We start from the raw sequence: 25,276 nt of genomic DNA on the forward strand, positions 1-25,276 counted from the left end.
AAAAATGGCCGAGAAAACGGCGCGAAAAACGTGAGTTGCTCAAAAAACTTCTGAAAATCAGGTGCTGTTTTCCCTTGAAAACAGCTCCGTATTTTCAGACATTTTTGGCTCAGCGTGTGAACATACCCTTATTCAGACGAACGGGATATACGTCCGTTGCACGGACCTATATTAGTCTATTGGGCTGTGCAGACAGTTGCGTGATTTTTACGCAGCGTTAGTCCGCTGCGTAAAAGTCACAACATGTCCGTTCTTTGAGCGTTTTTCGCGCATCATGCACCCATTGAAGTCAATGGGGGCGTGAAAACCACGCATGTCACATGGAAGCACTTCCGTGGGACGCGCGTGATTCGCGCAACAGCAGTGAAAAGGATGAATGAAAACAGAAAAGCACCACGTGCTTTTCTGTTTACAAACATCCAAACGGAGTGTCATAATGATGGCGGCTGCACGAAAAGTATGCAGCTGCGCATCATACAGGGCTGACACACGGAGCTGTTAAGTGTCTTTTGCGCAGGCAAAATGCCACGTTTTTTGCGTGCGCAAAAAGCACACGCTCATGTGAATCCGGCCTTAGGTACAAAAAACGCTGCGTTTTGCGTGCGCAAAAGGCACTTAACAGCTCCGTGTGTCAGCCCTGTATGATGCGCGGCTGCGTGCTTTTCGCGCAGCCGCCATCATTATAACACTTTGGATGTTTGTAAACAGAAAAGCACGTGGTGCTTTTCTGTTTTCATTCATCCTTTTCACTGCTGTTGCGCGAATCACGCTCGTCCCAAGGAAGTGCTTCCGTGTGATATGTGTGGTTTTCACGCACCCATTGACTTCAATGGGTGCGTGATGCGCGAAAAACACTCAAAGAACGGACATGTCGTGACTTTTACGCAGCGGACATACGCTGCGTGAAAATCACGCACCTGTCTGCACGGGCCCCATAGACTAATATTCGTCCCTGCGACGCGCGTGAAAATCATGTGCGTCGCACGGACGTATAACACGCTCGTGTAAATGAGCCCTTAGAATGATGAAAGTGAAGTGAATGACTTTTCATTTTCAGTTGACAGGTTCACACGCCGTGTATTTGACACGTTTTTTTTTGTTGCACATTTTACGTGCAAAAAAACACATTAAAAAAACGCTTGATTACACTTGATCTTGCGTGTTTGGGGGGATTTGTGTGTGTGTGTGTGTGTGTGTGTGTGTGTGTGTGTGAGGGGGGGGGGTGCTCGCCGCTGATTCTTCAAGACAGCTGATAAGCGTCTATGAAGTATCAGCGGCGCCCGTGCACGCTCCGCTCTGCCACACACACACACACACACACACACACACACACACGCACACACACGGGAAAAGTCTTAAAGGGGTCGTCCAGGAAAACATGGCACCGCACCTGTCCTCAGGTCATGTGTGGTATTACAGCTCTGTCCTATTCACTTCAATGGAGGTGAACTGCAATACCAGACACAACCTGAGGACAGGTGCGGCGCTGTGTCTCCAATCCGGACACCACTTCTGTCCTGAGATGACCCGACGGGGGAGGCGGGTGTCAGAGCCACCCACCGCCATTGCTGCAGACATAACCACACAACTACGGCATGAGGGCAGGGCTTGTCCTGAGTGCACTGTCTTTTGTTATGGACAGATTTATAGTCACATGAACCCCATGTGATGAACCGGTAACCTAGGTCCGATGACATGACAGAGGGGGATCACCAAAAACCCTGTGCACCCTCAGCCCGTCCATCCAGCACTTTCCTGGTTATATCTGCTTCTGGGAAAGCTGGGTGACCACCATTACCCCTCCTACTGGAGTGTTTGGGGATGTGACTAATGAACCTCTCAGTCTCAGCACAACTAGAGAGATTTATCGTTCAGGGGTCTGGGAAAGCTGGGTGACCACCATTACCCCTCCTACTGGAGTGTGTTTGAGGATGTGACTAATGAACCTCTCACACTCCAGTAGGAAGCGTAATGTTGGTCACCCAGCTTTCCCAGACCCCTGAACGGTAAATCTCTCTAGTTGTGCTGAGACTGTTTGGGAATGTGACTAATGAACCTCTCAGTCTCCGCACAACAAGAGAGATTTATCGTACAGGGGTCTGGGAAAGCTGGGTACCACACTAACAGCGGGCATATTATCACCCAGCTTTCCCATGACCGTTACATCATGTGTCCTTTATACAGAGTCTCCTGCACGACTACAGGTGGGCCCGTTGGGGGAGGTGCCCGTCGGGTGGGGAGGCGCCCGTCGGGGGGAGCGCCCGTCGGGGGGCCGTCGGGGGGGGGGGGCGTCGGGGGTCACGAGAGCGGCGGTCTGTGAGAGAGAGAGAGGGACAGACAGAAACACACACCTTACCTGCAGTGCAGCTGGTCTTCATGATGGCGCCTGCTCTCTCCCTGCAAACAGCTGATCTGCTGTGTGACTCTGACCTGCGTCTGCGCAGTACAGAGCCAGAGAGCAGAGTCAATGGAACGGCTCCCGTTCATTGACTGCTATGCACTGTAGCTGCCGTATTCCATCTCTGTATGTGTAGTTAATCGACATATACAGAGATGAAAAACAAAATGGCAGCCCCTATAGAGAAGTAAAAGTTAGAAAAAAGTAAAACACAAACACACAAATAAATAAAATTTATTTTAATAACATACTAAAAGCAATATTATATTAAAAAAAAAATTTTCCGCGACACCCGTCCTTTAAGATCACCCAGACAAGAAGGGATTAACAGGCAGGCCACAGGACATGCTAAGTGTTAAGAATAGATTCTGCATAGATATGGAGTTAGGACTCAAGAGCCTTTACAGTGGCACATGGAATCCACATGGCTGTGTACTATGGAGGGGTGAGCTATACTTCTAGGTACAAATATCTCCATAATACGGCATCCGATGTATAAAATCTGATGCATTCAGAGTTAGGGTATGTTCACATGTGCACGTCCATTACGGCTGAAACTACGGAGCTGTTTTCAGGCGAAAACAGCTCCTGAATTTCAGACGTAATGGCATGTGCAGGCGTTTTTCGCAGCGTCCATTACGGACGTAATTGGAGCTGTTTTTCTATGGAGTCCATGGAAAACAGCTCTAATTACGTCCCAAGAAGTAACAGCCACTTCTTTGACGCGGGCATCTTTTTTACGAGCCGTCTTTTGAAAGCGGCGCGTAAAGAAATGACCGTCTGCACAGTACATTGTAAAACCCATTCAACTGCATGGGCAGATGTTTGCCGATGCTTTCAAGCAGTATTTTCGGCCGTAATTCCAGGCGTAAAACGCCTGAATTACGTCCGTAAATAGTGCGTGTGAACATACCCTTACAGTATGGCCCCATAGACTTCTAACCGTTACAGCTCTGTACATCCCGGTACTTGTATCCAGCTGTAAAGCAGCCGTATGCATGAGACCTTAGACATGGAGTTACTGCATCAGAGTTGGGCTTTAATGTTACAGGAAATCAAGATATTAATTAAAAGCAAAATGTAAGCGTCTAAACTTGGCTGCAATTCATATGATTTATGATGAAATTTTTTCAATAAATCAAACAACATTAATGAGGTCACATTCAGTTTTTAACTACCTCGTATTATATATATAGGCACAAAACTTGCCAAGATGCATCTTCCAGGCCAAGGTCCAATTCTATATTAGGCCATTAGGATACTTTATCAGGGAAAAAGACACAGATCAAACCTATGTAGACTACATAATGTCTCAAGAAGACTTTATTCGTGGTCGGAGAAACGTAGTACAAATGCAATCAATCCATACACATAATACAGTATAGAATGCAGACATGGATGAGAATCTTTAACATTCCAACTTTACAGAGAAGGAGAAGTGCATACATGCAATTAGACAGTTAACATGAGTCTAGAATCCATCAGAATTACAAAGCAGCTATATTGGAAAACAGTAGCCAAGACAAATTAGAACAGTTTGCATAACTGATTTAGGTCCACCACCCCAGATGTTCAGACATGTGTCAGTGATCTACGAAGGTCGCTATACCTATGCGGAGTATACTGTGTCACCGCAGAATCACACCAAGCTTCCCATATCCCATGAAATTTATCAATTTAACCCCTCTGTCTATACATTATTCTCTCATACGGGATAACAGAATTCACCAATGCTTTCCACCCTGCCACCGTGGGAGGACGAGGGTCCATGCACCTTAAAGCAATAGCCTTTTGTGCCATAAAGAGTATTTCCCGGAGGAATATTTTCAAATAACGGGGCCACTGTTCATCCTGTAGGAGACCAAATATACACACTTGTGGGCTTACTTGGACCGGGATATGCAGGATGTCCGCAGCAACTCCTACCACCTCCTTCCAAAAAGAGGAGATGACCGGGCACTCCCAGATCATATGCCAAAAGTCTGATCTAGGGTACCGGCATCTGTGACATTCTGTGCTCGGGTATCTACCCATTTTATGCATTCTAACAGGTGTCAAGTAGCTTTGATAGACTATGAACAGCTGTATCATCCTGTTTTTAGCAGCTGGCGACACATATAATGGAGAGGTTAGGATCTCATCCCAGTCCTCTTCCGCAAGGTCAGGTATCCTCACAGTCCATTTATCTTTGATCATCAGGGGTGTACTAGCTACTTTGGCTGTGATGAGAGATGTATATATAGCAGATATCAGACCTCTGTGGCCTTGGGACCTAACAACTCCTATCAGAGGAAGCCGAGTGAATGTCGTGTCAGTGGGGGGGGGAATTGGGCATTAAGAGCATGGCGTAGTTGTAGATATCTGTAAAAAGCAGTCCTGGGTATTGCAAATTCCGACTGCACCTGTGAAAACGATTTGAGGATATTATCCGTATATATGTCCCCTATAGTACATATACCGTGTTGAATCCAAAATTGTGGAGCCAGTTCCTCTGATATCTGGGGGAGGAGGGGGTTAGACCATAATGACATGTCAATTTGCACTCCCGAGTGACTGTATATGCTCTTCGCAGCCCTCCACACCTGAGATGCCACCCTATGAATTTGCAATACATTTTTAATTTCGGTCAGGGACCCCTCCAATACCGGCCACAGAGTGGACATATGCATATGGAACGCTAGGTGGTGTTCCCTATCTGGCAAGGCCATATTGGCGACCCAGATTTTCAGATATCTTAGTTGCCCCGCTAGATAATAAAGGTAAAGATCTGGCAACGCTGCCCCACCTAATGTTTTGGGACGCTGCAGAGTAGCGAGACTGAGCTTCGATCTGTTGGAGCCCCATATAAACCCTGGAAATAAGGCATGTATCTGTTTGAAAAACATTTTGAATACTGGCGTCGCTGCATGTTCGAGGATATAGAGACATTTAGGAAGAATGACCATTTTAATTAGATTTATTCTACCCGTCACCGCTAGGGGAAGAGTGCTCCATATCCGAAATTTAGCCTTTATATATTCTAACAATGGCAAGACATTAGTGACATGATCATTCCCGTGCTCTCGATTTTATAACAATTCCTAGGTATTTAAATGAGGAGACCACCCTTAAGCCGTGCAACACGTCCGGCCATCCTGCCTCCTGCAATGGCATAAAAAAAGACTTGGTCCAGTTGACGTAAAGGCCAGAAAACCCCCCAAAGAATTCCAAAGTAGTGATTGCCAGGGGCAGCGTTACTCTCGGTTGGGACATAAAAAGAACCATGTCATCTGCATACAGGCCAATCCTATCCTCCTTACCCCCCAAACTAATCCCTTTATATCCAGTATGTTGGCGTATATGTAAAGCTAAGGGTTCTATAGCAAGAGCGAACAGCAATGGGGAGAGGGGGCAGCCCTGCCGAGTACCCCTCTGTATCCGGAAATATGGGGACAGTATACCGTTCACCAGAATTTGTGCCCTCGGTGCTTAATATAGGATCGAAATTTATCTAAGGAACTGTGGTCCAAACCCAAACCTCTCCAAGGTTTCCAACAGATATACCCATTCGATGGAATCAAAAGCTTTTGCGGCGTCCAAAGACGCCATCGCCCAGTCAGCCTTCATCTCTTTCCCTATCTGAGCTAGAATCTGTACCCTCCGGATGTTGTCTGAGGTAGATTTCCCTGGCATAAAGCCTGTCTGGTCCTCATGAATTACTTGGGGAATAACTTTATTCAGCCTGTTTGCCAATATTTTAGTAAGCAATTTGTAATCATTGTTTAGTAATGATATCGGCCGGTATGAGCCACACTCCACTGGGTCTTTGTCTGGTTTCAGCAGAACAATAATAGTGGCGTCATACATACTTTCAGGTAACTGCCCCCTTTCAAGTGCATACGCGAACATAGCAGCTAATGAGGGAATGAGATGATCTGAATATTTATGGTATACCTCAATAGGGATCCCATCAGGCCCCGGTGCCTTCCCCTTTGACATATCTTTCAAAGCTTCCCTTATTTTATCCTCAGTCACAGCCTCTTCCATGGCCGCTCTACCTTCCGTACTCAGCTTAGGGAACATAATACCATCCATATACGACTGGAGCTCAGACTTATCATACCGAGATTGTGAGGCATATAGCCCCCTGTAAAATTGGACAAATGCCTCGGCTATGCCTTGGGAGTCAGTCAAGCATTCCCCAGAACTGCTTTGAATTTTAAGAATAGCTGGGCTTTTAGAGTTTTGATGGATTAAATGGGCCAACATTTTACTAGACTGGTTACCCAGTTCAAAATATGTTTGTTTTGCAAAAAATGTCTTCCTATGTGCCTTTTCCTGCAGCAGTAGCAGGTACTTCCTCCCAATTTGCAACCATTGGTCTCTATTTATGTCAGTGGGGTCAGCCGTGTATTTACCCTCTAGGTCAGCGCATTGTTTCTCCAACTCCACCTCTGTTCTGGAGGAGTCTTTTTTTTATGTATGAAATTGTGGACCGGAGACACCCTCTAAGATACGCTTTCAGTGTATCCCAGGCAATGCTGGAATTTTCAAAAGTGCTATGTTCCCTGTTAAACACCTCCAGTTGATCAGGGATCCTATCCTGTGGGCCTATCAGGGTCAGCCAAAAGGGGTGTATTTTCCAACTTTTAGGCAGTGAAGGGCCTGGGATGCTGAAGCTGGCCACCATTGGAGAGTGATCAGATACTGCCCTAGATTTATACGAGATTGATTCCACCAAAGGTACAATTAAAGAGTTTCCCACCATCTAATCTATACGGGACAGGGAGTACACTGTATTCTGCCTAGGGAGTGACAAGAGTACACTGTATTCATTGGGTATTTATATCTATAGAGATCCTTCCATCCCATCTCATCAAACAGTAAACCTAGAACTGATACCGTGGAAGGTGTCCGGGCCTGCCCAGTAGTAGCACTAAACCTGTCCAGGTTGCTATCTACCACCATGTTGAAGTCTCCCATGCCAAGCACTCTAGCGGTCGGATATGTGGCTGCAAAGGTGGCCGCCAAATGTAGAATCTGTAATGAAGCTGGCGGGGGGGATGTATATACCCAACAAGACATGAGGCACATTTTCTATAAGTGCATACACAAAGACATATCTACCTTCACTATCCACCTTAGTGTGAATTGCTTCCCATCTCACCGATTTGTGCACTAATATGGACACGCCCCTCGAGTATGTTGTGTGATATGAGTGGCTAGACCACTGTACCCAGGGCCGGAGAACCGTTTTCATTTTAGCTGGCGTTAGGTGTGTCTCCTGGAGGCACAATATATGAGGGTTAATCTTACGTATATAACTATATAATATCACTCTCTTCTGTGGATTGCCCATGCCCCTCACATTCCACGACATTACCGTTAAAGTAGACATTCATGAACTACATCTTCCAAATACAGGAGAGATTCATATTTCTGAATATACATCAACACTCCATCCCATCTCATGAAATGGCTATACCTGTGCATTACATCCCTTATGCGGTTACATTTGTACATGAATGGTGCTATAACTATCCGCACCCAAGGCACATTCCAGTTTAAAACCCAAAACAGCAGGTTATTAATAACACAACCAAACCGGCAATGCATTGAGATGCATATTACATTACCGGTGCGTGCCGCATAACGTGGCATTTGAATATACGGGGGTAATACCCGCGCCAAACATCAACTAGGGATGCTTCCAACAGGACTTAAACAACCAGCAACTTCTTCGGGCATGGCGTCCAGTACTTCAAGGGAACTCAAATTAGTACTGGTCTTGCATAAGGACCATCCATTCTCCGCCAGGCCCAGTCCATATCCTCTTCAGGCTGGGTCTTTATAGGATAACAGGAGAGTCCAACGTGACAGCACAGCCCAACAACAACAGATATTTCAACACGAGGTACCAACCGTGATGTCAGACATAGACATAGCTAGTTCCTTCGTGGCGGGTGCTTGCCTCTCACCCAATCATCAGCATCCTGTGGGGAATTGAAAAAGATGGTTCTCTCTCCGTCCACAATACGCAGCCTAGCCGGATAATAAGGCCTCATGCACATGACCGTATTTTTTCCCACCCGTAAATACTGGCGTAAATACGGGTCCGGTGTCACACGTATTCCACCCGTTTTGCACCAGTATTTACGAACCCGTGCCTGTAAATATGGGTCCGGTGTCACCCGTATTCCACCCGTGTTTACGGGCACGTTTTTGGCGGCAAAATAGCACTGCACTAATCGGCAGCCCCTTCTCTCTATCAGTGCAGGATAGAGAGAAGGGACAGCCCTTTCTGTAATAAAAGTTAAAGAAATTCATACTTACCCGGCCGTTGTCTTGGTGACGCGTCCCTCTCTTCACATCCAGCCCGACATCCCTGGATGACGCGGCAGTCCATGTGACCGCTGCAGCCTGTGATTGACCTGTGATTGGCTGCAGCGGTCACATGGCCTGAAACGTCATCCAGGACGTCGGGCCGGATGTCGAGAGGGACGCGTCACCAAGGCAACGGGCGGGAGACAGGACTGGAGGAAGCAGGAAGTTGTCGGTAAGTATGAAAGTCTTTTATTTTTATTTTTTACAGGTTTATACTGATCGGTAGACACTGTCCAGGGTGCTGAAAGAGTTACTGCCGATCAGTTAACTTTTTCAGCTCCCTGGACAGTGACTATTTACTGACGTCGCTTAGCAACGCTGCCGTAATGACGGGTGCACACATGTAGCCACCCGTCATTACGAGAGCTCCATAGACTTCTATGGACTGTCCGTGCCGTTATTACGGCCTGAAATAGGACATGTTCTATTTTTTTCAACGGCACGGGCACCTTCCCGTGAGAAAACGGGAAGGCACCCGTCGCCAATAGAAGTCTATGAGCCCGTTATTACGGGTCGTAATTACGACCCGTAATAACGGGAGTTTTTACGGTCGTGTGCATGAGGCCTAAGACATGGAGTAAGAAACTCCCAACTCCCGTAGGCGTCGTTTAACAGCCAAGAAGGTCGCCCGTCTTTTTTGCAGTTCCGCCGAGAAGTCGGGAAAGATGGAGACTTTCGCCCCATTATAAGTAATCTCTGGCAGCCTGCGTGTCAGGCGTAAAATCAAGTCCCGGTCATTGCAGTTTAGCATGCGTGCCAGAAGCGGTCTGGGGGGAGCCCCTGGTGGTGGCGGCCTCCCCGGCACTCTGTGGGCTCTCTCAACCGCCAAGGCTTGCGAAAATGGCGCATCAGGAAACAGTTCTTTAATCCATTGCAGGACGAAATCACCAGGAATCTGACCTTCAGCTCTCTCTGGCAGGCCAATTATGCGTATGTTGTTACGCCGAAGTCGATTTTCCATATCGTCAGTCTTCTGTTTCCATAATTCAGCCGCCGATTCTAAGTCAGCAATGGCCTCCGGTAGGGACGCCGTTCTGTTCTCCACCCCGGATACTTTATTCTCCACGTGGGTCAAACGTTCCCTCATGGTCTGCATGTCCTGTCTCATAAGGCCGATGTCAATCTTCACTTCCTCCAGCTTACCGGTAAGTGAAGTTTTACATGCTGCTATAGCTGTGAGGAGTTGAGTAGTCATTTCCGACAGCGTGGGTTCTGGAGGTGTCTCTGTATCTGGTTCCTTGCTGCATGATGCCTCTCCTCCCTTAGATCTCTGAGGCAGAGGCGTGCGTCCGCCATCTTGCCCCTCACCCCGTGCAAAGTTTTGCAGCTTCTCCGCGGCCGTCTGACCTCTAGTGGGTCCCATGCTGGCTCCGGTGTTTGCCCCCGGTCGTCTCGAGCGTCTGGACGTTTTATTTGTATGGTATGGAAGCCTCAGGATCTCTGCAGGATAACTATGGCGCGGGTTTACTGCGGAGCTCCTAGAACATGCGACCGCTCTTGCTGCGCGCTAAGCCACGCCCCCGGAGATTGTAACTTTGGTGCAAAAATGTTTGTGTTAATGTAAAGCGAATACAGTCCTAGGTCCTTGATTGTTCCTTAGTCATTTCCTGTCTGTCTTTTCTGATTTTATCTAACGTGATCCCTTCATTGACTTGGCAACTAGGCTTATCTTTTAATTTTATTCTCATGTTTAAGTAACCCCTCTTTTCCTTTTTGTACATTGATAAAAAAATGCAATATTAGACTAAAAATTTTACAATTAATTGATTATGTAACTGAACCGTACCCCTTGATAAAACTTGGAAACATGGGCAGTTATTAACGCTTATGTATTGAAAAGGAGATTGTTGCTCAAGCAAAGTATATCCCTGCTTTTCCCCAAAAAATATATATTCCTATCAGGATCAGATTTTTTTAATCATTTCTTTTCCTCTTTTTTGTTTTTTTTGTTTTTATGTGAATGGTTCAGATACTGAGTCGATCCATTGGTTCAAATTCAGTAGATATCAGTCAGTCATGTTTTTTACTACTAATCTAAATAATTTGGGAAACAGATGAAAAAATCATCTGTTCACCTCAATACAAAAACAAGCATACAAACACAAAACCCAGAGACAGATCATTTATGATTCTGAAATAAAAAATAAAAAAACGATGAATACAGATGTTGATTATTTGAATCCTACAGAAATGAAAAGGACCACCTTAAAAAAAAAAAACTAAATAAAAAAACACACAAACTTGTGTGACCACCCCCCCCCCCCCTTCCACCAATTGAGATTTGCCTAAGAAAATGTGTTTTCATTTCTTCAAAGGCTGGATTCACACGAGCATGTTCGGTCCGTAAAGGACGGAACATATTTCAGCCGCAAGTCCCGGACTGAACACACTGCAGTGTGCCGGGCTCCTAGCATCATAGTTATGTACGACGCTAGGAGTCCCTGCCTCGTAGTTGTCCCGTACTGTAATCATGTTTTCAGTACGGGTCAGTAGTTCCACGGAGAGGCAGGGACTCCTAGCATCGTACATAACTATGATGCTAGGAGCCCGGCTCCCTGCAGTGTGTTCGGTCCGGGACTTGCGGCCGAAATACGTTCCGTCCTTTATGGACCGAACATGCTCGTGTGAATCCAGCCTTAGGCTGTTATCACACACACATGCAATCTTTGTGGCAGATTTAGATGCAGTTTTTTGTGCCAAAGCCAGGAGGGGATCCAAAAAGTAAGAAAGTATAAAGGAAAGAATTATACTTTTCCTCTTTTTTAACCAAACAAAAAAAATTGGCATTAAAAACTGACACGAAAACTACATGTGTGATTCCAGCCTTAAAGGCTCATGTACACTGCCGTATTAGGCCTCATGCACATGACCTTAGTATTTTTTACTGTACGTAAATGCGGATCCGCAATCATCCGCATATCTGGCCTGCTGTCCACAAATACTGTCCGTAGTTCATCCGTATTCACGGATCCACAAAAACAAGGTTGAAAAGGTCACATGATCACTCAGGCCCCATTTTCCTGGAGAATCCGCTGCTGTCGCATTGCTTCCGCAATTATGGATGGCTATGGATGCACATCCGTAGCCGTCCGCATTTTGCACACGCCCATAGACTTCTAGGTGCGAGTCCGTGCCGCAGTTGCGGACAGGAATAGGACATGTTCTATATTTTGTGGATCATTTCTACGGCCTGGACACACATCCCTAATTATACGTAAAGGTGTCCGAGGCCTATAGAACTGAATGGGTCTGCAGATTATCCGTAATAGTTGATGAAAACTATAGTCCTATGCATGGGGCCTTACTGCTCCGTACAAGTTCAGAGTTGCATAGAGCTGTAATACGACATGGATAATTTTGTGGGATGCGGCACACTCCATCGGATGCTGTAAAACGGTACAGTACAGAGGTACCAGATGCAGCATACAGAATGCCTGTCATTCCTTAGTACGAAGCCATAGGAACTCCATGTGACGTGGCACAGGCTATGACACGGAACTTGTGGGGTTGGCTGTATTCATCATTCTGGAATTTGATAGTGTTTTTTTTTTCTTTTGACTTCATTTTCTTTTATCGTGGTATTCGTAGAGAAGGCATGTTTTGTTTCTCTCCCGTGCTGCACATTGTAATGTGTTTGGTTATAGTCTATAGAGCCCTATAAAGGTCTTTAGTATTTTACTCGCATGCTTTCTCCAACATTGCTGGCCTTAGGGGCATAATTTGCATTTACAGGTTTCCCAGAATCTTTTTTTGTCTGCTGTACCAGAATATGACGTGTCTGCTCACATTTTCTTGACTTCTCTGACTTGGCGGTGTGACATTTACTAAGAACAGTGGGCAGAGAGCAATGATTCCCTGCTCCCTGCAGACCACATGTGAAGGACATTCATACGACCACATTCCTACATAGGGACTGAATTCCTTGCATATAATCCAACCTGCTTTATTCTCATTCTTGCACTTCTGGTTGTTGGTCCTCTCTACCTTTTAGTTTCTACAGGTAAATGTATCAGTTTTTTATATGCACTTGATAAATATCTACCTGCATGAAATGCTTTCCGTGATTCTGGAAAACAGTTTTTCCAGGATACTATACATTGCAGCCATAGATGCTACAATAATGCCTGTTAATAATCACATACTACAGGTCAATAGATTATGAAAAACCCAAATACAATGACGTGTATAGATTAGGTTATTCCTGTATCGAGTCACAGTTGCTGATCTTCTTTCTACAATACATGGGAAATTCTCTGCAGCTCTTTAAAAGGGGGTGGGGGGGGTGTCCTGTTTGAATTGCACAATTTAGTTCACACTGAATTTTTTACAGGCAGAAAAAATCTGCCTCAGAATTCCTTCAGAAATTTTTAGCCAAATTTTGAACTGCCTGCGCTTTTGTTTTTTTGCAGCGTTTTTTGCAGACAAAAAACGTTGTGAAAAAAACACGTCTCTTGCTCACATTGAAGTCGATGGGGGCGATTTCGGCCCATTTTTGGCGCAGATTCCAACGTGGCTTCCACGTCAAAAATCAGCGCCAAAAAACTCTGTGTGAACTGACCCTTAGTTCCCTTGTTGTCGAGCGTCAACGTGCTCGGCAGCTGAACCGATCAGCAATCAAAATTACCGGCTCCTTTCTTTCCTGAGCATTTATGCAGACGTCATCTGCAGTACATAATCCTCGGAAACGCTCAGGGAGAAGCTAGTATAAAAACTGTATCCAGCTTCTCACATCGATCGATCCGTAAACCCTTTGACAATGAGCGTAGATTGAAAAAATAAGGAGCTATACATATAACGGCTGAAGGCGCTAAAACGGGACCAATACACACCAAGCGGCAGCTTGAAGTTAATTAAACTAATAGGCAAAGTTTTTCGTTTTTGACTAATATGAGAATTTGTTTGATTTTTATATTGGTGGTTCTCTTTTTTTATAGGCAAAGTTATACTGCATTACTACCCAAATCTTTAGAGAGAAAAAAGTTATAATTGGAGGTATACTTTTAAAGGCTATGTAAACCTCTGTATCCTTTTTTTTTCAAATTTAATGTATGTGTTTATAAACTATTTTCTAATAGACATTTATTAAACATTTATTTTTAGTTTTTGTGCAGCAGCTTCTATGGAGCCACTAAACATAGAAGCTGCATAACACCGCTGAAAGCCAAATCTGTCAGTCAGCTGGACTAAGCTGTAGTGGCAAAATGAAATAACATGAAATAAAAGTCAATTGAATAGGGCCGTAATTTATCGCATTTGCATTGTAGTATCCATTCTTTTTGCAGACCTGAGTACTCTGAGTTTTCTTGACAAATGTATAAATTAAAGGGTTATTCCCACCTTAAAATGTAATGGCATATGGCTAGAATATGCCATCACTTTTGAACAGTGGAGGTCTGACCTCTAAGATCCCTACCAATCCTAAGAATGAATGGGTCGCAGCATTAATTTAGTGGTGCGTCCCCTTCTAAGTTTTCCCTGCATGGTGAATGTTGTAAAAATAAATAAAATCGCCAGAATTGCTGTGTTTTGATTTCCTCAACACACCCAAAAAAATATTGGATCAAAAAGTGCAATGCACCCCAAAATGGTACCATTAGAAACTACAGCTTGTCCCTAAAAAATCAAGCCCTCACAAAGCTCCATCAATGGAAAAATTAAAGCTATGGGTCTCAGAATATGGTGACTCAAAACAAATTTTTCTTCTACAAAACCTTTTGGAAAAGTGATAAAAAAAACGATATAAATTTGGTATCGTCACCAGATTCTCAAATCCCTATCTCCTATTGCATGTGACCAGCGCTGCAATGTAGATAACAGTAACGTGTTTTTTTTTAAAAAACTTTCATTTTTGGCCAAGTTATGAGCTATTTTATATATATATATATATATATGCAAATGAGCTTTGAAATGGACAACTGGGCGTTTTTTTCCCGTTATGTGTTTTTAACTGGGTGTGTTTGTGTATGACGCTGACCAATCCGTGACCAGTCAGTGTCATACACTCACCTCCATTCATTTACAAGCAGTACAGCGTTCTTACTATAACGATGTGCAGCCAGATACACAAGTGTCCTGATAATGAATACACATGAAATCCAGCCTGGACGTCATGTGTACTCAGAATCCTGACACTTCTGACTCTTTGCTTTGAGATTGCAGCAAGCCACTCGTAATCTCGCGAGATTACGAGGTAAACGAGATTTTGTTTCTATTGCGGGTCAGAAGTGTCAGGATTCTCAATACACATGACGTCCAGGCTGGATGGTCATGTGTATTCATTATCAGGACACTAGATTAACGTTAAAGGCTCTGTCACCACATTATAAGTGCCCTATCTTTTACATGATGTGATCGGCGCTGTAATGTAGATTACAGCAGTGTTTTTTATTTAGAAAAACAATCATTTTTGACTGAGTTATGACCTATTTTAGCTTTATGCTAATGACTTTCTTAACGGACAACTGGGCGTGTTTTACTTTTTGACCAAGTGGGCGTTGTGGAATCTTACTAGATCACTATGTGCAGCCACATACACACACATTAACGTTACGGTAACATTAACGGTAACGTTTATGTGAGATTTACAGCAAGGCAAGCGTAATCTCGTTTTAAATGACATTTTACAGCGTAATCTCGCGAGATTACGCTTGCTTTGCTGTAAATCTCACACAAACGTTACTGAAGTGTCAGGATTCTGGCTTCTAGTGATGTCTATTAACTCTCGGGACACTTGAGTAACGTTAATGTGTGTGTATGTGGCTGCACATAGTGATCTAGTAAGATTACTATGTGCTGTGTTAATGATTGGGGAAAAGTGTATTACGCTGATTGGTCACTGATTGGTCAGCGTCATACACTTCTCTCCACAACGCCCACTTGGTCAAAAAGTAAAGCACGCCCAGTTGTCCATTAAGAAAGTCATTAGCATAAAGCTAAAATAGGTCATAACTCCGTCAAAAATGATCGTTTTTCTAAATAAAAACTACTGCTGTAATCTACATTACAGCGCCGATCACATCATGTACAAGATAGGGAACTTGTAATATGGTGACAGAGCCTCTTTAATCAGATCGACCCGCAGAATAATTGTTACTGCACGTTGAACACTGTAAAAGCAAAATCCAAAAAACAATGGAGGAATCGCTGTTTTTTTCCCATTCCATAAAGAATTTTTTTTTTCAGTTTGTCACTACATTAAACGGTGCCATTAAAAATTACAACTTGTCTCGCAAAAAAACCTCATACGACTATATTGATGGAAAAATTCAAAAGATGTGGCCTTTGGAATTCAGGGAGGGAAAATATAAAATGGCTGCAGCGGCAAGAGGATAACTAAAAATGGGCATATTTATTATTATTATCATAATTTTTTTATTTTTTTTTTAAGTCTCAGTATCCCCATGGGATCTGCATACTTCCAGGCACTGTCTGCAAAGGGACAAGCAGTGCGCTTCCCTTAATGTGCTGCCCTTCTCCCACAAACCCAATGCGATTTTCTTCATGCGCCGGCATTACATGGTTACATAATTTCAACAATGCATTTACGCCTGTGGAATTGATGAACTTCATTGTAACATCACTGAAGACAACCTGACTGTTACTGTAATTTGTTGAAGATCCACAAACAGACATATGTTCAGGTTTCCATTGACCATGACCTAATTAAAGTGTACCTGTAGACTTCCTCACAATCTCTCCACTTTCTTTTTATCTAGGTGACTAAAGAAAGTGGCCCTCCGCACATGAAGAGTTTTGTTACAAAGGTGACAGTGGGCGAGTTTACTGCAGAAGGAGAGGGGAACAGTAAGAAGCTGGCAAAGAGACGGGCAGCTGCCGCTGTACTGCAAGACCTGAGAAAACTCCCACCTCTCCCTGTGATTGAGAAACCAAGACTTTACATAAAAAGGCGCCCCAAAACCATAATTAAGGTATTTACATTTAGTTCACATATGACAAAAATGGGACAGATACCATTGCAGATATCAGTCACTTGATCTTCAGGGAGGCCTCATTATTACAGCACAGTAAAATATTCAGAATATTGTAAAGATAGGTCCGACTTGCTACTTTACCAAACAGCTCAAAAATTATTGTGCCATTTTGATAATCGCTCAGAAGACCGCATAAAAATGATTCATAGAAAAGGAGTCTTTTTCTGTCTATATTGGATCACAGTGGACATAGTTTTGCGTTCACTGTATTCATAAGCCCGGCGCTCCCCCATCTCCTCATGCCCCCCTCACCAATGTTTGATTCCTGTGGGATGTGTCATAAGGGGGAGAGTCGCCAGCCATAGATATAGCAATTAGTTTGGACAGATGGAAATTTGCTCCGTTGGTCAGAATAATCATTCATGCATCAAAATGTTTCGTTTGGGAAAACCAATATACTTGTAACTTTTACTATAGTCTGTAAAAAAATACAACACTGTCTGGTGATAGATTATGCCAACAAGCCGAGGTTAGTATAGTTCTTGTTATATAGAATAAATAAATTATAATACAATATTTCACAAATATTGTCCCAGTCTCAAACCAGATTAGCTCATCTAGAATTTTCAGGATCAGAAAGGAGAAGCATTGGGTTAGCGTTCCCGCAGGGCATTGGGCATTGGTGATTTTCCTCAGGACCCTTGCAGTCCTTAGAATTGGACTCGTGCACGATACTTTTCGGGCATCATACGGTTGACACACCAACTGTACCACCCAGTGTACAGGAGCGTCTCTCCACACCCGCCCGTTTGAGTGAGAGAGTACAACTGGAGGTACACTTTAACCCTGTACCTGTGAAAAGTGGAGCAGCATCTCCTTGTGTTATAGAGTCTTTATGGGATTTGATCAAGGGGCTGAGACTATAATCTGCGGTCATATCATTGGTCTTATCATGTGCACTAATCAGCATGCAGTTCTAAAGAGCAAATACTCAGGATTGTCTGTTCATTTTATTACAAGAGGTATTCCTCAGCAAACAATCATTAGACACTTGGGTGGTCATGTGTGGAATCATCATTCTTATCAAATGGGGCAGGTGAAATGGTGTAAATACCAGGGAACTGTTAACATCACCGAAATGGCTTCTGGTTGCTGTTCCAAACATACTGCAAGGAGAAATTCCAATTCCTTGCAGCTTCCCTGGTGGTATATGGATAAAGTCTAGGTTTGGATCACATTTGCAAACTATAGACTATTATAAAGAGTAGTCTGCAGACTGCTGACACAATTAAAGGAGAACTTAAAGGAGAATTTTTTTTATCACTTCTGTCTGGAAAATAATCTTTTAAACTTTAAGGCTTCAATAATAACCTTTTCCTGCCTGCGTCCCGTTACATTGGCCCGTTAATTTACGTGCTGCCTTTTTTAATGCACACCTCTCCAGACGCAAAAGCATCAGTATTAAACATCTTCCATGACACAAATGCATTTTTAATGGGTATGAAGTGCTCAGGCATTAAAGAGGCTCTGTCACCAGATTTTGCAACCCCTATCTGCTATTGCAGCAGATAGGCGCTGCAATGTAGATTACAGTAACGTTTTTATTTTTTTAAAACGAGCATTTTTGGCCAAGTTATGACCATTTTTGTATTTATGCAAATGAGGCTTGCAAAAGTCCAAGTGGGCGTGTTTAAAGTAAAAGTCCAAGTGGGCGTGTATTATGTGCGTACATCGGGGCGTTTTTACTACTTTTACTAGCTGGGCGTTCTGACGAGAACTATCATCCACTTCTCTTCAGAACGCCCAGCTTCTGGCAGTGCAGACACAGCCGTGTTCTCGAGAGATCACGCTGTGACGTCACTCACAGGTCCTGCATCGTGTCGGACGAGCGAGGACACATCGGCACCAGAGGCTACAGTTGATTCTGCAGCAGCATCAGCGTTTGCAGGTAAGTCGATGTAGCTACTTACCTGCAAACTCTGATGCTGCTGCAGAATCAACTGTAGCCTCTGGTGCCGATGTGTCCTCGCTCGTCAGACACGATGCAGGACCTGTGAGTGACGTCACAGCGTGATCTCTCGAGAACACGGCTGTGTCTGCACTGCCAGAAGCTGGCATTCTGAAGAGCAGTGGATGATACTTCTCGTCAGAACGCCCAGCTAGTAAAAGTAGTAACGCACATAATACACGCCCACTTGGACTTTTACTTTAAACACGCCCACTTGGACTTTTGCAAGCCTCATTTGCATAAATACAAAAATGGTCATAACTTGGCCAAAAATGCTCGTTTTTTAAAAATAAAAACGTTACTGTAATCTACATTGCAGCGCCGATCTGCTGCAATAGCAGATAGGGGCTGCAAAATCTGGTGACAGAGCCTCTTTAATACGTTCATATCACAAATTCACCAAAAAAAAAAGTTGTACCTGGTTATCACTCATGTACAGAGGTTGCATCTAAAACAAAATATTGCCCATTTTGTAACCATTTTTCCCTAAATAAGACTTACAAAATAAAAATATTGGCACCAGTTTCAAATAATGAGAAAGCCCCATGTGTGCGACAAAAAAAAAGATTTAAGGTAGACTAAGAAATAAAAATTCACCTTTTATAATGCAGCAATCCAGAGGGTGAGATTTTGCTGTGGGCGTCAAGACCCGAAACACATGTGATGCTACATATTCTTCAGCCAGCAAGTATTGTCCTAGGGGATCGTGTAGGTCAAATTGAAAATCCACATGAGGGTTGAGAGAACTTTCTTAGGAAAGAATGAAAGGGTTATCAACTGTTCATATTGGGTTGGATCTCTGCGTAAATCCCCTTTTGGTGATGTATAGCGCATCACATGGTCATCTCATTATGTTAGAGTCCAGGAAAACTCCTGCAAAATCATCACCTGCTGGTATACAACTCCAGTCAAAACACACTAATGGTTCCCATCCATATTCGAAAGTTGCTGGAGATTCCTTGAAGACAAAGGCACCTACATGCACATATGGCCGGTGTGCTTGACCCTTGAACCTTTCTGGACTGCTGTTACCTCCCTGGTCTCACATATCTGCAATATGCAAGACTCATTTACAGCAGAAAACATTTTCCTTAACTTTCCTTTGGGTAATTGTTAATAAAGTAACCAACACGCTACTACTACACCTCCCTGCAGGGGTAAAACTCCTCATCCCAACCCTATAGAGACTTCCCTGCAGGGGTGAAACTCCTAATCCCAACCTTTATGGAGCACTACATCCTGACCCACAATAGTGCATTGGATTAACAAAGTAGACTAACTTTACCACTTTACCGTCTAGAGCAACTAGTAGCAGTAACCCAACAAAATTTACCTTCTTTCCAACAAATCTGTAAATTGTGGCAAATTTTCCGCAATTCTCCGACATACCTATCATTGCTAACATCCAGATTTTCATAGAAGACTACAGCCGAGATCTTCTCCCTCAGCTTAAATGTTATTTTTTGTTAAATCAATTTTTTTGTGGTTTTTCTTTTTTTTTTTTCAAGCACTTTTTTAATTGACTTTTATTCAAAAAAAGTTTTTACATTTTATGATACAGCTTCTATGCATCCTGTATGCATAGAAGCTGTATCGTCCTTTCTCAGCCAATTCCGTCAGCTCAGCTGCGAGCGGGTCCTGGGTGTCTCTGACCCACCTAATATCGATTACATCTAAGTTGAGAGTTGTATGAGAAATGTTTGAAGTTGTATGAGAAGCGGCACAAGCACCTGAGACAGAGCCAAAAACATTGTCTGGAATGATGAATAATACTACACCAGGCCAGCATCCCGTGATAATGGATAAAGTGGGCAGCAAAGTGGCTCCATGGCTAGCATCGTTGTCTTACAGCACTGGGGTCCCAGCTTTGAATCCGACCAAGAGGAACATCTGCATGGAGTTTGTATGTTCTCCTCATGTTTGTGTGGGTTTTCTCCAGGTACTCCAGTTTCCTCTCATACTCCAAAAGTTAACTGATGAGTTAATTGACTAATAGGAAATTAAATTGTGAGCCCCATTGGGGACAGGGACAGAGTTGAGTGATGAAAATCTCTGCACAGTGTTTTTGAAAATAGTTTTTTACCACTATATAAGTCACTTGCAATAAATAATCATGATGACCGACCAATTTAGCCTCCTGACGAAGCCGGTCACAGGGCGAAACTCGCGTCGAGGCGTCTATTCAGCCATTCATCTCCTTTGACCTTCTGCGATCTGCATCATGTCCCAGGGTATGTTCTAGCTGTTGATTTGATTGTGTCTTAGTCAGTGTTTTATTCATATTCTGGCGATCTTCTTGAAACTATTTGAGTTTTCTGGACACTTCATTCTTCCATGCATTAGATATATCTTGCAGGTTATAGTGGGCATGGATATTATCCATTGTCTACTTTTGTGTACCGCTATCTTCAGTTGGTAGCAATATACCTCGTGTGGACTTTGCTATCTATATTCATAGGTGCACTATTATACTATATGCACTATTGGAGCGTGGTCTGGTCAAATTTTTGGATGATTGACTCTGCTGTCATGGTCTATTCCATCTGACCCTGCTGTTTGTATTTCTGTGTATGACGTATCCCATTCTCTTTTCATTATATGTTATTGTCGATTATACTCAAAGTATTTTGTTTGCATCTTTGTATATTATTTTAGTATACTATTTTTCTTAGGGCTATGTCCCTTTATGGTTCATTTTTAGGTTGTCTACTTACAATAAGGGACCCCAATATACGCCATCTCTCTGGTGTGAGTTTTTTTTAGGTTGTCTGACCGACCAATTTATCCTAAAAATACCGGTTTGTAAAACACGTCAACAAATGGCACCTCGAACTACTGTTTGGGCCTCCTATATAGTATATGCGATCTTCCACTTTTAATATATTCAAACACAGTGCCTAGTTAACACAGCTCTGTTTTATTTCTCTTAAATTACGTAACATATTTATGATAAGCGAAACCAATATTTTAATAAAATATTACCTTTTATGTACTGTATACATTATTTACGTTCTATTTAAGAACATTTTTATGTATCGCCTGCATTCATTCACATATGCTTGCTCTTACCTAACCAGAATAGAAAATTCTTGGCTGAATTTTGTTAAATAGTTTATTATGTAGTAAAATGTCAGGAGCATTTCTTATTCTTTTAGTAATCTGAAGTTTCTTGAGGATTAGGTGAGGTTTGGGCAATACAGTTTACCTTGTTAAATAAATGTGTATTTTGATGCTTTCATAATCTGTGGATTTATATGTAAGAATAATCTTTTAGGTTCAGTTTTTGTATTATATTAGTGTTTACCCTGTAGCCCCAGGATCCCCTCTTCATCTGTGTGCTGCACAGTACACATCTCCATTGTGCACACTCTGCTGTCCTGCATTCATATACTACACTCTGCTGTCCTGCATTCATATACTACACTCTGCTGTCCTGCATGCATATACTACACTCTGCTGTCCTGCATGCATATACTACACTCTGCTGTCCTGCATGCATATACTACACTCTGCTGTCCTGCATATACTACACTCTGCTGTCCTGCATGCATATACTACACTCTGCTGTCCTGCATGCATATACTACACTCTGCTGTCCTGCATGCATATACTACACTCTGCTGTCCTGCATGCATATACTACACTCTGCTGTCCTGCATGCATATACTACACTCTGCTGTCCTGCATGCATATACTACACTCTGCTGTCCTGCATATACTACACTCTGCTGTCCTGCATGCATATACTACACTCTGCTGTCCTGCATGCATATACTACACTCTGCTGTCCTGCATATACTACACTCTGCTGTCCTGCATGCATGTACTACACTCTGCTGTCCTGCATGCATATACTACACTCTGCTCTCCTGCATGCATATACTACACTCTGCTCTCCTGCATGCATATACTACACTCTGCTGTCCTGCATGCATGTACTACACTCTGCTCTCCTGCATGCATGTACTACACTCTGCTCTCCTGCATGCATATACTACACTCTGCTCTCCTGCATGCATATACTACACTCTGCTGTCCTGCATGCATATACTACACTCTGCTCTCCTGCATGCATATACTACACTCTGCTGTCCTGCATGCATATACTACACTCTGCTGTCCTGCATGCATATACTACACTCTGCTGTCCTGCATGCATATACTACACTCTGCTGTCCTGCATGCATATACTACACTCTGCTCTCCTGCATGCATATACTACACTCTGCTCTCCTGCATGCATATACTACACTCTGCTCTCCTGCATGCATATACTACACTCTGCTGTCCTGCATGCATATACTACACTCTGCTCTCCTGCATGCATATACTACACTCTGCTCTCCTGCATGCATATACTACACTCTGCTGTCCTGTATGCATATACTACACTCTGCTCTCCTGCATGCATATACTACACTCTGCTCTCCTGCATGCATATACTACACTCTGCTCTCCTGCATGCATATACTACACTCTGCTCTCCTGCATGCATATACTACACTCTGCTCTCCTGCATGCATATACTACACTCTGCTTGATCAGGTGTTGCATATTACATATTTTCATGTTACCTACATCTGCATGATCACCCTGCACTATACACTGAATGGCCACCTTATTAGTGACACCTGTTCATTCACGATTGGAGTTTCCCTGTATGGAAATGAGACATGTGACCCCGGAGTGCAGCATAAAATCAAGTGAGCTCGTTTTCCTTGGATCTGTTTTTCGGTGTGACTCCACATTATATTGGGAAAATTGAGCGATCTGAGCAACTTTAGGCAAGATCATCGTAACGAGACTAGCCTGGTCCAGTATTTCAAAAACTGCCAACCTGGCGTGGTTTTTGAGATTAAACCGAGAAAGGTGTTAACAAGGAAAAGCATCCAGCAAAAGTGGACCCTGTGGACGTCGACAACTAGACGACAAAAGGGGTCAGAGGAGGATGTCCAGAATCGTTCTGACAACCAGGCAGTGCACGTTTAAACTCCTCCTGAATACAACGCCGGTGCTTCAACTAACGTTCCTGAACACAAAACTCATCGGACCAGTTCGAGTGCCATTGCTGTCTAAGGGAAACATTATTGCAAGACTTCCGTGGGAAAAAAAAAAGAGTGCAAAAATTGGATTACTGAGCAGATTTTTGTTGCACCATGCTGATGGGACCATAATTTGGTGCAAGAAAAATGAATCGAGGAACCCGTCCTGGCGGGTTTCAGCAGTTTAGGCTTGTGGAGGTGAAGTAATGGTGTGGGGAATGTTTTCTTGGCACACCCTGGGTCTTCTGATACCTGTGGATGGATGTTTGAACAAAAGGACTTACCTAATCATTGTGGGCGTCCATGTTTGTCCTTTTGTGGCAGCTATTTACCTTATGGAAGAAGAACAACTTGGCAACTGCGAGAAGCGATCCTGTTCATACAGTGAAGGAAATAAGTATTTGATCCCTTGCTGATTTTGTAAGTTTGCCCACTGTCAAAGACATGAACAGTCTAGAATTTTTAGGCTAGGTTAATTTTACCAGTGAGAGATAGATTATCTAAAAAAAACAAAACAGAAAAGCACATAGTCAAAATTATACATATTTATTTGCATTGTGCACAGAGAAATAAGTATTTGATCCCTTTGGCAAACAAGACTTAATACTTGGTGGCAAAACCCTTGTTGGCAAGCACAGCAGTCAGACGTTTTTTGTAGTTGATGATGAGGTTTGCACACATGTTAGATGGAATTTTGGCCCACTCCTCTTTGCAGATCATCTGTAAATCATTAAGATTTCGAGGCTGTCGCTTGGCAACTCGGATCTTCAGCTCCCTCCATAAGTTTTCGATGGGATTAAGGTCTGGAGACTGGCTAGGCCACTCCATTACCTTAATGTGCTTCTTTTTGAGCCACTCCTTTGTTGCCTTGGCTGTATGTTTCGGGTCATTGTCGTGCTGGAAGACCCAGCCACGAGCCATTTTTAATGTCCTGGTGGAGGGAAGGAGGTTGTCACTCAGGATTTGACGGTACATGGCTCCATCGATTCTCCCATTGATGCGGTGAAGTAGTCCTGTGCCCTTAGCAGAGAAACACACCCAAAACATAATGTTTCCACCTCCATGCTTGACAGTGGGGACGGTGATCTTTGGGTCATAGGCAGCATTTCTCTTCCTCCAAACACGGCGAGTAGAGTTAATGCCAAAGAGCTCAATTTTAGTCTCATCTGACCACAGCACCTTCTCCCAATCACTCTCAGAATCATCCAGATGTTCATTTGCAAACTTCAGACGGGCCTGTATATGTGCCTTCTTGAGCAGGGGGACCTTGCGGGCACTGCAGGATTTTAATCCATTACGGCGTAATGTGTTACCAATGGTTTTCTTGGTGACTGTGGTCCCAGCTGCCTTGAGATCATTAACAAGTTCCCCCCGTGTAGTTTTCGGCTGAGCTCTCACCTTCCTCAGGATCAAGGATACCCCACGAGGTGAGATTTTGCATGGAACCCCAGATCGATGTCGATTGACAGTCATTTTGTATGTCTTCCATTTTCTTACTATTGCACCAACAGTTGTCTCCTTCTCACCCAGCGTC

The 25,276-nt window shown here is 43.5% G+C and overlaps 1 protein-coding gene across 4 annotated transcripts in view; it reads left to right on the top strand.

The window, feature by feature from the left end:
- The window catches only part of STAU2 (staufen double-stranded RNA binding protein 2), a 310,889-nt gene that overhangs the window by 125,629 nt on the left and 159,984 nt on the right, over positions 1–25,276 (top strand). For all 4 annotated transcript variants that reach the window (XM_075826116.1, XM_075826119.1, XM_075826117.1 and 1 more), the window contains one exon: positions 16,477–16,689. In XM_075826116.1, coding sequence (XP_075682231.1) covers positions 16,477–16,689 — 213 coding nt within the window. The remainder of the gene's footprint in view (positions 1–16,476; positions 16,690–25,276) is intronic.

The sequence above is a fragment of the Rhinoderma darwinii genome, chromosome 5, assembly GCF_050947455.1.
Source record: "Rhinoderma darwinii isolate aRhiDar2 chromosome 5, aRhiDar2.hap1, whole genome shotgun sequence".
Taxonomy (NCBI): Eukaryota; Metazoa; Chordata; class Amphibia; order Anura; family Rhinodermatidae; genus Rhinoderma; species Rhinoderma darwinii.